Source organism: Plutella xylostella, chromosome 14, assembly GCF_932276165.1.
Source record: "Plutella xylostella chromosome 14, ilPluXylo3.1, whole genome shotgun sequence".
Classification (NCBI taxonomy): domain Eukaryota; kingdom Metazoa; phylum Arthropoda; class Insecta; order Lepidoptera; family Plutellidae; genus Plutella; species Plutella xylostella.
Window position 1 is genome coordinate 3,173,737 of NC_063994.1, and position 12,331 is coordinate 3,186,067.

A 12,331-nucleotide genomic window follows, 5' to 3' on the forward strand; every position below is an offset into this window, starting at 1 on the left:
GTTTGAGCTAGATGTTATTCATGTGTAAGTAATATAGGTGAGTTTTCAAAAGTTACGATAAATGGTATCTGAGAAATATAATTTGTTCTGGTCACTGTCTAATACAAACATTCAGATGCGACAGCATAAGCATTATTCCCCAGATATCTTTCATCTGACTATTGAAAACTGAGCCCTTAGTCTAGTATTTCTATTAAGGCTCGGCCTACATTCATGCTGACCATCAGTGCTCGGGCCGAATGTAGGATTTTCTACCGTTATATATGATTATTCTCTGCATAAATAAATAGATACATACCTGTAAGTATATCGATGTACCTAGATTAAGCGCACAATTGAATTTAAATATAGTTTCCAACATCAGCCTACCTAACAGAGTATATTAATATACATATACAGGGTGTTGCAAAAAGGGTATACTAAGCCGAAACCTACATGTGCAGCATGGTATATCTAAGCCTGAAACTGAAAAAAAAACATTTTCCATACAAACTTTGTTAGTCACGTGACTTTTTACTATGGAAATATTTTTTTTTCGCGTATTTCCAAATTCTGATTTTAGTTTCGGGCTTAGATATACCATGCTGCACATGTAGGTTTCGGCTTAGTATACCAATTTTGCAACACCCTGTATATTACTTGAAAACATTGGTATTGGTAAGCGTCACCTTTTCGGCATCGTACGTATCGCATTCTCTATTTTTTGTACGATACCGAAAGCTTACCTCCCTTTTGTCATCACTAGTCTTGCTCTGCGTGTGGGGTTTAGACTAGCTTTAAAAATTGCAGTCGTCTACTTCAATTCTGTAAATAAAAATCTTGCAAAAGTATGCTTGCTTTCTACAATACAATACATTCTTATGTAAAGCCCATATTATATTTAGGAGTAGGTACAAAGTACTAGGATAGTTGGATTGATTTGGTATCTTTACTATTTAGTCATTAAAAACCTCCACGTTATTTTTAATAAATTGATATATTTTTAAGTTATAATAAATGATATTACAGTCAGTTTCATAAGTAGGTGTAACACTTTTGTACCTTGTCAAACTCACAAACCGCTTTTTATTCATTCCAACAATGTTGGGTTGTTAAAAGTTTAAAGCTACTTATGAAGTTGTTTATTTATCTTGACTAAGCTATAAATAATATATATATATAGGAATTTGAGCATGTATGCATGCCCTTATCTACAAAACTTAAAGAATTTACAACAACTGATTGCCATAAAATATGGATTTTGAATGTGACAATTTATATTATGTATTTTTTTGTATGTGTTGTTAGTTGGCTTTCTGAATGGGAAATAGAACCAGTTCAATAAATAAAAAAATATTTTTTAAATAAATACTAAAACACATTTTGGTCTTTTAATAATTACTTACAGTGTAGTTTGTACACAAAGCCATAGGTATAATTAATACTTATTCAAATGTACCTACTTGATTCGTCGTCCGCATGTCTGCCATGGCTATGACCATGAATGTGGGAAGCAGCCCTCATTGAATGCAAATTATACATTTTTTATGAGTAAAATATTACTGTACATTTTTTGACAATGTGTTCAGTCAACCAGGCTACTACTGATTGTATGAATCTTGGATTTAAATTTTTTATATAATAAGTAAAAATATCAACATAAGCTTAAAAATCATGTTACATGATATTTGTCAACATCTTCTCCTGCTAATATTGCCATAATCTCTCTGCAAGCATTATCTGCATTGTTAGCCGACATTTCATTCAATCTTTCTGTTACATGTCTACCAAAAAACCAGTAACTTTGGTTTCCAACAGATTCCTCTGTACCTTCAGCTAACGGTCTCAGTGCTATTAACAGATTATCTAATACATTTTTACATACATCCTTTTTCTTTGGTTTTGTAGATATTTTCTTTTTGAGTTTGTTTCTTGGCCTGTCTGTTCTCTGGTTCCACTGACGGAGGCTGATGATGTTGTCCTCCAAATCAGATTGACACTCCCTTTTTATTAGCAATGATTGGTCTTCTTGAAAGTTGTTATGGGATGCATTGAAGTTCTGAAAATATAAAAAAGAGAATTTGTAAATATTGATATTAAACATAAACTTACTGATGCCCATAAAATAAGATAGGGGAGCTAAAATTCTTGGTATTTGAGACCTTTAATACCAGAGAGATTTACAGGACAAGTTTCTTACCATGATACCTCCTATGCCTTTATCTGTGCCTTCTCTTAAAAACTGAAGAGGTCTCCACAAAGGCCAGCACGGTGTATACCCAACTCCAGATTGGTCCTGCGTTTTTGACTTCTCAACTTTTCTCAAATAGTGATTAAAAGTGCTGCGAATATTGACCCAACGATCGCGAACAGTTCGAGCTGAAATGAAAAGGAGTATTTTTAAGAAGATAAAATTATTAGAGCCTGCAGAATCTGAGCTATGCCAATATAGGTACGTCTGTTGCGTAAATACCTAGCATGAGCCGTATGTCCTGAAGTGAAAAGTACTAAAAGTTGAAGATGGTTGAACTTACCAGTAAATCCTCGATCTAGGAGTGCAGCAAATTCGGCGTAAGCCTTATATTTCTTCTGAATGTCATGGTTAGTGTTGCCGACTGGCTTCCAAACACACTCCCGTTGTTTGATAAACTCAATGAGCTCCAACTCCAGCTTTCGTGTCCAGTAGGAACCGGATCGTGACATTTTTAATTTAATTTAAGCGTCTCGGTAGAGAGTATTATGTTCCTTGTTTAAGCGTATTTCAACCAAGGACTTTGTATAATATTTCAACACAAACAAATCGAACAAAAACCAAAAAAAACAAACTCTTGACAAATGACATGAGTATGACAATGACATTGACAGATAACAGGCACTAGAACAAGAGAACAAGACGTTCTGTGGTATTTGATGGCCCAGAGTAAAGCGAGGCCGTTATTATTCTGAGACCCCGACTGGAATTTGGAATGCTGATACTTCCATGTGTTCACCTGCTTTTGGCTTTTACGTTAAATAATAGAAAGTTATAATAATAATAATAACGCGGCAGGGCAGCTTGTGGCGAGCTGTTGGGCATTAGCGACCCCACCCACCCGATGCCGGGGAGAACCCCTGTTCCTCATCTCTGGCTTGCCTTTATCGGTTGTCCAGAGTGAACACTGACGAGGAACAGGATCTCCCACCTCTTGCTTGCCTTCATTGGCTGGCTTGAGTGGTGTACCGCTAGAGCAGCAATGCTCGAGGAAGGATGTTTTACCCAGTAAGGTGCTTGTAGGGATCTTGACCGATAACGCGATTGTCCTGAGAGCCGTGGAATACCTCTCCATCCTTAGCACCTCATGCCATGTTGCCCCCTTGTTGCTACGCCACTGTAATGTGCTAGCGACTGTTTTGGGGGGCCCATTTACTGTGTGTGCGAGTCACCCCCTGCCTTTTTATCCGTGTGTGAAACATATAGGTCAGGCAGGGGCCATAGGCCTTCCATAGTCCCAGTTACCCAGTCCATTTAGCACCCCCTTCCATAACCCTGTATTAGTTTTCTCCATATCCTACAATAGTCCTGCACTAACCGGGGATTTTCCTTGGGTTTACTCTATAGTTTACACAGGGAAAATCGTCGGTTAGTGTCACATTTCATATAGATTAATGTTGTCAAACGGGCCTCTACATGTTGGCTTCGGCCCCATGCACGCCTTCCAAATGCCCGGGACCCCATGGTCCCGTGATGGTAAAGACACCACATAATAATAATATAATTAGGTCATCCAGCTAGCTATTACGACCGAGTCCGCGTTGTTCTATGCAGCCAGTCCGTGATAATGGGTATCGGACAGCTGATTAACCAATCTACACAGATTGACACAAAATATATTTAACCTTCTCGTTAGAGAAGTAAACTATGTTCCTTGATATTCTGATCTGATTGATATATTATTATCTGATATCTATTAACATTCAATACTGGAGTAAAATGTATCTCCGGCCGGGTATCCAACCGGGGACCCCTTCGGCATAGCAGTCAGGGCCACTGACCACTCCATTCGGTGGTTACTATTAATTATTTCCTATATCTCATTCCACGGGGAAAGACATCTGACAGAATCCTTATTTCATTCGAATAAGGATAGTTTTTGTTTATATCAGAAATAGTATGACATCAATGAAGCATGTGTGTGAGTTGGTTGTGTGACATGTCTGACAGATCGCGGTGGCGGGAATTACACCGACCTGTCGTTTAATCGCGAATTAGAGTAATAACACACCGACACTCCGACAAGAGCAAGGCTCTAATTTTAGGACCTACTCAATAGGTAACCCCTAATACATACATACATACATCCATCCTGACGTCCCTCAGCAGGGACAAAGGGCCTTGAGTAGATTTCTCCATCTGGCTCGATCTTGGGCAGCGGCTGCGAGATCCTCCCACTTCATTCCCACAACTTTTGCCTCATTCTCCACAGAACGTCGCCAGGTTGTTTTTGGGCGGCCCCGTTTACGTTTTCCGGTTGGCTGCCAGCTGAGCACTTGCTTCGACGGGAATTCTTCGGGTCTTCTGAGGGTATGACCCAGCCACCTCCATTTTCTTGTGAGGATTTCCTGTTCGATGGGTTTCTGCTTCGTCAACCTCCACAGTTCCGCGTTCGAAATGGTTCGTGGCCAGTAAATCCGCAAAATTCGCCTTAGGCATTTGTTGATAAATACCTGTAGCTTGCTGGATAAGTATTTCCGAACGAACCATGTTTCGCAACCGTATAGCAAGACTGACTTTACGTTAGACTCGAAAATCCTCACTTTTGTACGCCGGGTCATGACGTTAGAGCTCCACACCGGCTTTAACTGGGCAAAAGCACCTCTAGCTTTGTTTAGACGGGTTTCGATGTCCATCTCTGTTCCTCCTATTGGGTTCACTACGCCCCCGAGATAGGTGAATTTCTCAACCCGTTCGACATCTTCGCCATTAATTTGGAGCGGCTGGTTATCAAGGGAGTTAAGACGCATCTCCTTGGTTTTGCCTGTATTGATGCGAAGGCCCTCTTTCGCAGCTTCCGTGGCTAGGTCGTTTGTCTTGGACTGAAGGTCAGAACGTTTTGTAGAGACTAAGCACAGGTCATCGGCAAAGTCGATGTCTTCTAAGTACTAATAAGTACTCATTAATTTACGGATGCGGTTCTCTGTGTATGAAAATTAGCGCTATACTAACTTCGGTCGTACTATTTCCATTTAAGTACTTAAGTAATAAGAAAATATGTGTAGGTAGATGCCAAGTTAATATGAGTACCTATGTACCTATATAGCTTCCACTATGTTATTCTATTTTTGACGTTTCCTTATGTCTGGTAAGTAAAGTTGGTTTTCCTTTGCAGTCGTCAAAAATGTATGGGATTTCAAATGTCTAAAAACCAATCATATAATTGACAGGGGTTCCGCTCATCTGGCATAATCTTTATTGACCAAAACTCATTTCGCATAACTCGTATGGTCTAAACTTTTTTGGCCGAACCATCACTTTGCCAAGACTTATGTGGCATAAGGCTCGTTTCGTCTAAAACTCTTTAGGCACAATCTTTAAACACCTAAGTTTCGTTAGCTCAAATTTATGTTCGTATAGACGTATAGACCTATGTATAATCTTGTTTCTCCTAATGTTATCTTAATAAATAATATATTAACCCCCTTATTCATAGAAAAGTTACAATACGTTTTAACTAATAAACTGTTTTGTCCCTCTCTGTCAAAGAACAAATTGTTCTTTGTCGGAGAGGGACAAAACAGTTTATTAGTTAAAACGTATTGTAACTTTTCTATGAATAAGGGGGTAAGTATGTAGTAAATGTACAAATTGTGGTATTTTTCTCCTACATCCCGAAAATCACGATATTGTATGATCAAAAAATCGAAAGTTAACGACCAATATAATTATTACAAACACCATGGGATCGAAACCTAAAAATAGGTGCGACGACGAGCAAAGCGAGGAGGAGCGTGTTAGGTGCACATGTTCATCAAAACCAAAGCGGAGCGCAGCGGAGCGCAGCGAAGCGGAGCGGAGCGTTTTCCAAACAGCGGAAACAATACAAGGCACCAGTTTGTGCTATGTAGGGAGACGCTCCGTCATAGTTAAAGCCAAACGAATATTATTACTTTGTATAAACCTATGCCATAGCATTATTAGGCTATTCAAGATTTGGCCATACCATTATTAGGCTAAACAATGTTATGCGAAATAACTTTTTACTAAACGAGATTTATGCCATACGATTTTCGGCGTAACGAGACTTTGACGTTACTATGCAATACGAGATTAGGCAAAAAAATATTATGCCAAAAAAGGTAGAACCAATTGACAGAGACAATCATGTATTATTTGACATAAATGTTCAACCCTATCAAACCTAAGTACCTACCTGCCCCAAAACAGTGTGGTTTAGTTTTCCTATTAAATTTTGGGCTAACACAATACCTCATAAATGCACATGCAGCACCTATCTAGTTACAAAAGGATGGCACCGTACCGCCAACACAGAATAACACATAATGCAGCGTCCCAGCGTCCACACATTGTCGACGAAGCGGCACATTTGCAAGGAAACGGAAGCATAAAGCTGCTGGGGCGCCTTCGATAAACTCTAATGTTGGTCGGGTAATGCGGCCAAAACCACCACGTATTCAGCCAACTAGGTGAGTAGGTAACAAATGTTGACATAAAAATACCTACAGGTTTTCAGTTTTCACCTAGGTAACTAGGCAAGTACTTATCTATAAAATATCGTCAATATTTTAGCACAAATTCTACTTTGGTGGAGAACTCAACCGACAGAATAAAGAAAAAAAAACCGGAATCGAACCGTTTTCGAACACTGCATGAAGAGGTCTAATTTTCCGAGTAAGAGTGGTCAGGTTTCTCTGCAATACCATACTAAACAGACAGAGGACCCAGCCCTACATCGTCTCCCTATTTTTAAAGATTTTATAAATATTTAAGTAAGTAGGTAGGTAGATTGCAGTGAAAAGCTTGATGGCTGATGGCGACTAGTCTAGTCTAGGAACACAACACTGAAAATACCCATAATTACGCAGGAATACCTACCTAATAGCCACCTGAGTAAGCCATTGTAACAATTGACCCAGATTTCAGCGGCCGTAACCTGACCCAGCATGCTACGGGACAGGATTAAAAAGGTAAAAAGTTTCCGGTACATGAGTCGTATGGCCTCACATGCCCTGTAACCAAGGGCAACAAATTAAGGGGCAACCCTTTTGCCCTCTTTGCGTAGTTCAGGTGGTGACATGGCAAGCATCGTGCTCTCCAAATAATTAGCTCTATAGTTGGCATTGAGGTGTACATACGGGGATCTGTTTCGCTCAACATACAAACAAATAAACATACAAATAGATTAAACGGCCAGTTATAGAAGCGCTTCTTGGGAGGGCATATCAAGCCCCGCAGTGGCCTATTGTTGGCAGATAATATTGATTGATTGAAGCGTCCGGCAGTTTAATTTAATTAATCCGTTTTGAAGACACGAAGCTACGTAAGGCTAGCACATGAATTTGTCAAACATACGACACGCATTTTCCCGTTTCTTGAAGATTAAGAAGAACACAGAGACCAAAATGTAATACACTCGAGTAACCTGTTTTATATTATTATGGCTGTTTTGCACAACTTTGTCTTATGCCTTCCGGGTATTTCTATTCACCGTAGAGTCCCGAAACGTAATAACTTGAGAACGAGTCCCTATCTGATGAAATTATGTGATTTGAAATCGTGACTAGAATTTTCTGAGTATTTTGTCGGGGAAAGTGAAAGGTGAACATGATGTATGTAGGTATAACAAAGTTCTGTTTTCTTGATGATTAGTTTAAAAAGCATACCGTACTGTATTATAAAATAAATCATTTAATTAATTACATATACATGGTTTGGTAATTTTTTGGCTTGGCGCATACCACGAGAATTATACCGTACTTAAGTATTTTCTTTTCCTGAAAATTTGTGAAAGTCGTTTACAAAAGATGACCTGAATAATTCCCTGAGATACTTTCGGCTTACTATACTATTTTTACACCATGCAGATGAGGATTACACCCCGTCATCTGGTACTAGTTATTATTCTGTGCCCCCGTGTGTCCCCACCTGTAAACAAGCCTCCATGTGACCCCGTTCCTCGTCGTCATTATCTGGACGCACAATGCTTCTACTAATGAGTTGTGTCCAGAAAATGAATGTAGCACTAATTCTTTGAGCTATACGGTCAAAATTGCTCCGTAGAGACAACGCCTGGTGGAAATTCGTCACGTTCAGTCGTTCATGTCTGGAGCTGAAGCTAAGATCAAAGAAATAAAAGAATAGGATAATAGGATTCTTAATTAATGTTCATAAAATATCTATCATACTGGATGACTACAAGGTAGAGATAAAAGCGAAGCACCTGCTCTATAATGTGTTTTACCTATTTGGATTTAATTGTGGTAGACTTATAATCTTCAACGTTTTTAAAAGTACGAGTATCTCGTGTAAATCCGAAAAAGTAAGTTTTGAATGATATCACAGCTCTCTAAGTGGTTCAGATTCAAATACTTAAATTTTATTGTATTTCAGTTACCTAAAAGGCACATCACATAAATCCTGAATTAATTAAATTACTAATGCGAGAACATTTAATTCAAACGAAATCCCACCACCTATATCTATATTTAGCTGCCTACAATTTCTGACTCTTTTGTTAAAGGTTGCTATTTCTGGAGGCATTTAAGTTTTCACGCTTCATTTTTGGATAAATATTTGGTACCTAACCAAATGGAAAAGTTCGGTTTGAATTCCATTCGGAGGCGATGGAATAAAACACGCATTTTATTTATTTAAACAATTTATGGAAAGTTTGGGTTTTCAAACATATTTTTCTGAACATTTCGTGTTTTTAGTAAACATTTTTTTTACCTACATAGGTACTTATTCTCAAAAATACCCTTCTTGCAACATCGTGTGTATTTTCAAAAATACAGGATGCCCACTTGTAAGGCATGGATGCAGAAATATTCAGTTAGCTTCCAAGCAGCTTGGAAGTTATCGCGAATTTAGCCAACCGAACGAAATAAACAACAGATACAAATCATGTTGAGACTCCTTAACTGCATTTGTGGAACAACTAAGTTCTACCAAAACCAGACCAAAACCCAGGAATAAAGTGGTATCTGCACAGGGTGAAGTTTTATCATTGAACTCCCGTTGTCAGTTCAAAGTACCTGAGATACTTAAAGTAGCAACTTTCATTATGACACCAACTCTGAAATCGCAAGAAAAGACGGGTACTCCATTCTGCACCACACGCCTTTAAAGTTGAGTGTTAGAGTTCATTGCAAAATAGTAACTATTAAAGCGCCACTGGCAGCCGCTTTTAAAGGAGACGAGTTGAGAATAGCTCAATTTCATACTTAAGTTAGTTAAATGTATGGGGCACTCGAGCTAAATCATTACAATGAGTAAGTATTTAATTCGTTAGGTAGTAAATTCTATTACAAATTCTGAACAATACATAATTGACAATGCGGGGTAGCGTGGCTTCTGGTGGAAATGAACCAAGTTAATTGAAGCTTTGAGTACCAGGGTCCCAGAGGACTGGAGGTTTGTTTTACAGCCAAGACCGTATTACGGGGAGTCACTGGAGTATCCAATTTCGTTTCAGTTTCCGGTTAGATAAGTTTACTGCTTTTTATATAGCCGGCTTATTTATATGTATATGATGCATCGTAATCTTGAATAATTATTATGTTTTTCTTTAATTGCTAATTACAATTGTGATTTCAATTTCATAATTTTTCACAGCTCGATCTAGTAGGTACCATAAAAACCGTAGTCAGGTAGCAAATGAAACATTGTGTGGGAAACCCTACAAAGAATAATTGTGGTGCCTAAGTACTCGCTCTTTCCATGAAATTTCTTTTAAAAATATTGTTATTATAAGTTGCCTACATGTGAACTCTTTCATAGGAATAAAATAATTTAGTTTTTATTTTAAATAGGAGGTAGGTACTTTATATACATCTTGACTTTTGACGGACATTGAATATCTACTTTGTTGTTCTACCTACAAAATTAGTTTACTTCAGTAAACTCGAACTAGAGCGCAAAAACACTACCCTTCAAACCAAAAACAACAGCAACTCACGATAACCTCAACATGACGCCGCCATTTTGCGTATCGCACCAACCATCAATGTAAGCACACTATGTACTTATGTAATGTAATGTATGGCAGAGAGCGCCGCCTCATCAGAGGAAACGGAAGGCATAAAGCGCAAACTCGACTGCGATATCTGGCTAATGTGCTGAAATGATGACTAGATGTGCCCGCCTGTACCCGCATAAACTTATGTAGCTGACTGTACTGATAGCGATGTTTTGCCCAATTGATTTGGAGTTAAATGTTTCAGATAATATAGGGATGGAGAAACTGAATTTAGGGTTGCCAAAACTTGTGTTGATATTTCTGTGGTTTAAGTTGGAGAAGCTTCTTTCTGCTTTTGTAAGATGGCGCTAGTAGGATGTGGAGTGTGACTACATTTGCTAGACCGACTACGGTAATATAATAGATAGGTGGGCTGAGTGAATGGATCTTCTAATCCACGTGTCGATAACAAACACTAGAGCTGTTCCAGGGCTTCATGCTGTGGTGACAGATTTAAAATTTGTAGTACCTTAGAAGAGGAGTCTCTTTATGACATTTTTGAAATATTTTATAAATATTTACCGACTGTCGTGTAGAACCAATACATATACAATCAGTGTTAAGTATAGCCACAACACCATAGGTACTTAAATCAATTCATTATGTCTCCTATAATTATTTATTTAAACCATATTCACCCTCAAAACTGAACGTTTCGGGAACGAAACGCAAAGAAAGTAGATATTCTAAAGCCAAACGGCTCGGGGCGTACGATTTATTTTCACTAAAATCTATTCTTTGAGGACATTAGTTCATGTTTAAAGCTTGTTTAAGAGAATAGCAGAAAATACTGCAAACGACCGCCTGGTTCTATATTAAAACAAATTGTTAGTGTTCCGCGCGGAGATATGTTGTGAAAAGAGGTGTAACTCAAGTTTTACACTTTTTTCTTATTCTTGTAACTTACGTTTATGTTTTATAGATGTTCAGAAAACATAAACATTTTCCATATTTTCCATTAATTTCAACTTACAACAGTTTAGGCTATTTAAATTTACATGGTTTCAGTGAATAGTTTGATCCATAAGTATACTGACTCAAGGGTCGTTTCTGAGAAATTTTAACTCTGCTTCTTCCAAAAATTCTCATTTATTGAACATTTATTGTCTACGGGGAACGCAGTCTTAATAGGATACTTTTACGTGCAAACTATAGGAGTTTGTATATTATTTCATAGTTACTAATTGGAATTAAGGCTACAAAAACAAGAAAGGATAGGTATATCCTCCTTGAGTGAATATGCATTATATTATACATCATGTTGGCCTAGAACCGAATGAACCCAGTTGAAAAAATTAAATCCCTATTCAGTGTCGCAATACGAATGAACCTTCCGCGAAATGAACTTGGAATAAAAGCTGCAGAAAATTATATTTTCGTATTAAGTAGCTGAACATTACTTATATTTTTTTATGTAAATAGGGAGGTTGATGAGGTTAAAATATATATATATATACTTAAGTAAGTACGTTTTTTACGATTTATGACCGATAGCTATCTTTACATTGTCTTTTGTTTGTATGTACCTAGTGGTCATTTACATACATATTTTATGTTATCAAAACTCAAAAATCCGTATCTATGCTATCCTTTAGTAATTAATATTTATTATGTTATTTTTCTCGGTAATTACGTTGTTACGGTGATGTAGAGAGGCAAAACAATATGCATACATACATACATATGCTCACGACTGTAATCCCCGAAGGGGTAGTCAGAGGTGACTCGCAAGCGAGTCACCCGCTTTTCGCTGTGCATTGTACTCACGTGATAGGTCGCGAGCCGTATCGCCGTTTTTGAATGAGTACAATGCAAGTTGTCGGGTAAGTGGGCAACCCGACTGTCAGATGTTTTCAAGCCGCCCGAAGGCCTCTAACTAGGCTTAACGACTGCTGCCGAAGCAGCAACCGGGACCCACGGCTAAACGTGCCGTCCGAAGCACGGAAGCGTCCAGAAAAGAACCACTTGAAATCGGTCACCCATCCAATGGCTGACCGTGTCAGTTGTTGCTTAACCTCAGTGATCAGTTACGATCACTGAAGCCCGCTCGACTAGGGACGCTTCAAAAAAATATGCATGCAACGATTAAAAAAATAATCGCGCGAACTCTATGGTCTCAC

The 12,331-nt window shown here is 38.3% G+C and overlaps 1 protein-coding gene across 1 annotated transcript; it reads right to left on the minus strand.

Moving 5' to 3' along the window:
• Positions 1 to 680: 680 nt before the first annotated feature.
• Positions 681 to 2,811, minus strand: LOC105385781. Its single transcript, XM_011556213.3, has 3 exons — positions 2,514 to 2,811; positions 2,180 to 2,358; positions 681 to 2,038 (listed from the first exon to the last, which is right to left on the minus strand). The coding sequence occupies exons 1-3, from the start codon at positions 2,680 to 2,682 to the stop codon at positions 1,652 to 1,654; spliced, it is 735 nt and encodes a 244-aa protein (XP_011554515.3). The 5' UTR covers positions 2,683 to 2,811; the 3' UTR covers positions 681 to 1,651.
• Positions 2,812 to 12,331: the final 9,520 nt, after the last annotated feature.

Bases quoted from the DNA above. Each gene is read 5' to 3' on its own strand.
- LOC105385781 (XM_011556213.3), bottom strand. From the start codon at position 2,682: ATGTCACGATCCGGTTCCTACTGGACACGAAAGCTGGAGTTGGAGCTC. The intron at 2,359-2,513 runs GTAAGTTCAACC...TTTTCATTTCAG, and splicing joins CCTAGATCGAGGATTTACTG to CTCGAACTGTTCGCGATCGT. The intron at 2,039-2,179 runs GTAAGAAACTTG...TTATATTTTCAG, and splicing joins AAGGCATAGGAGGTATCATG to AACTTCAATGCATCCCATAA.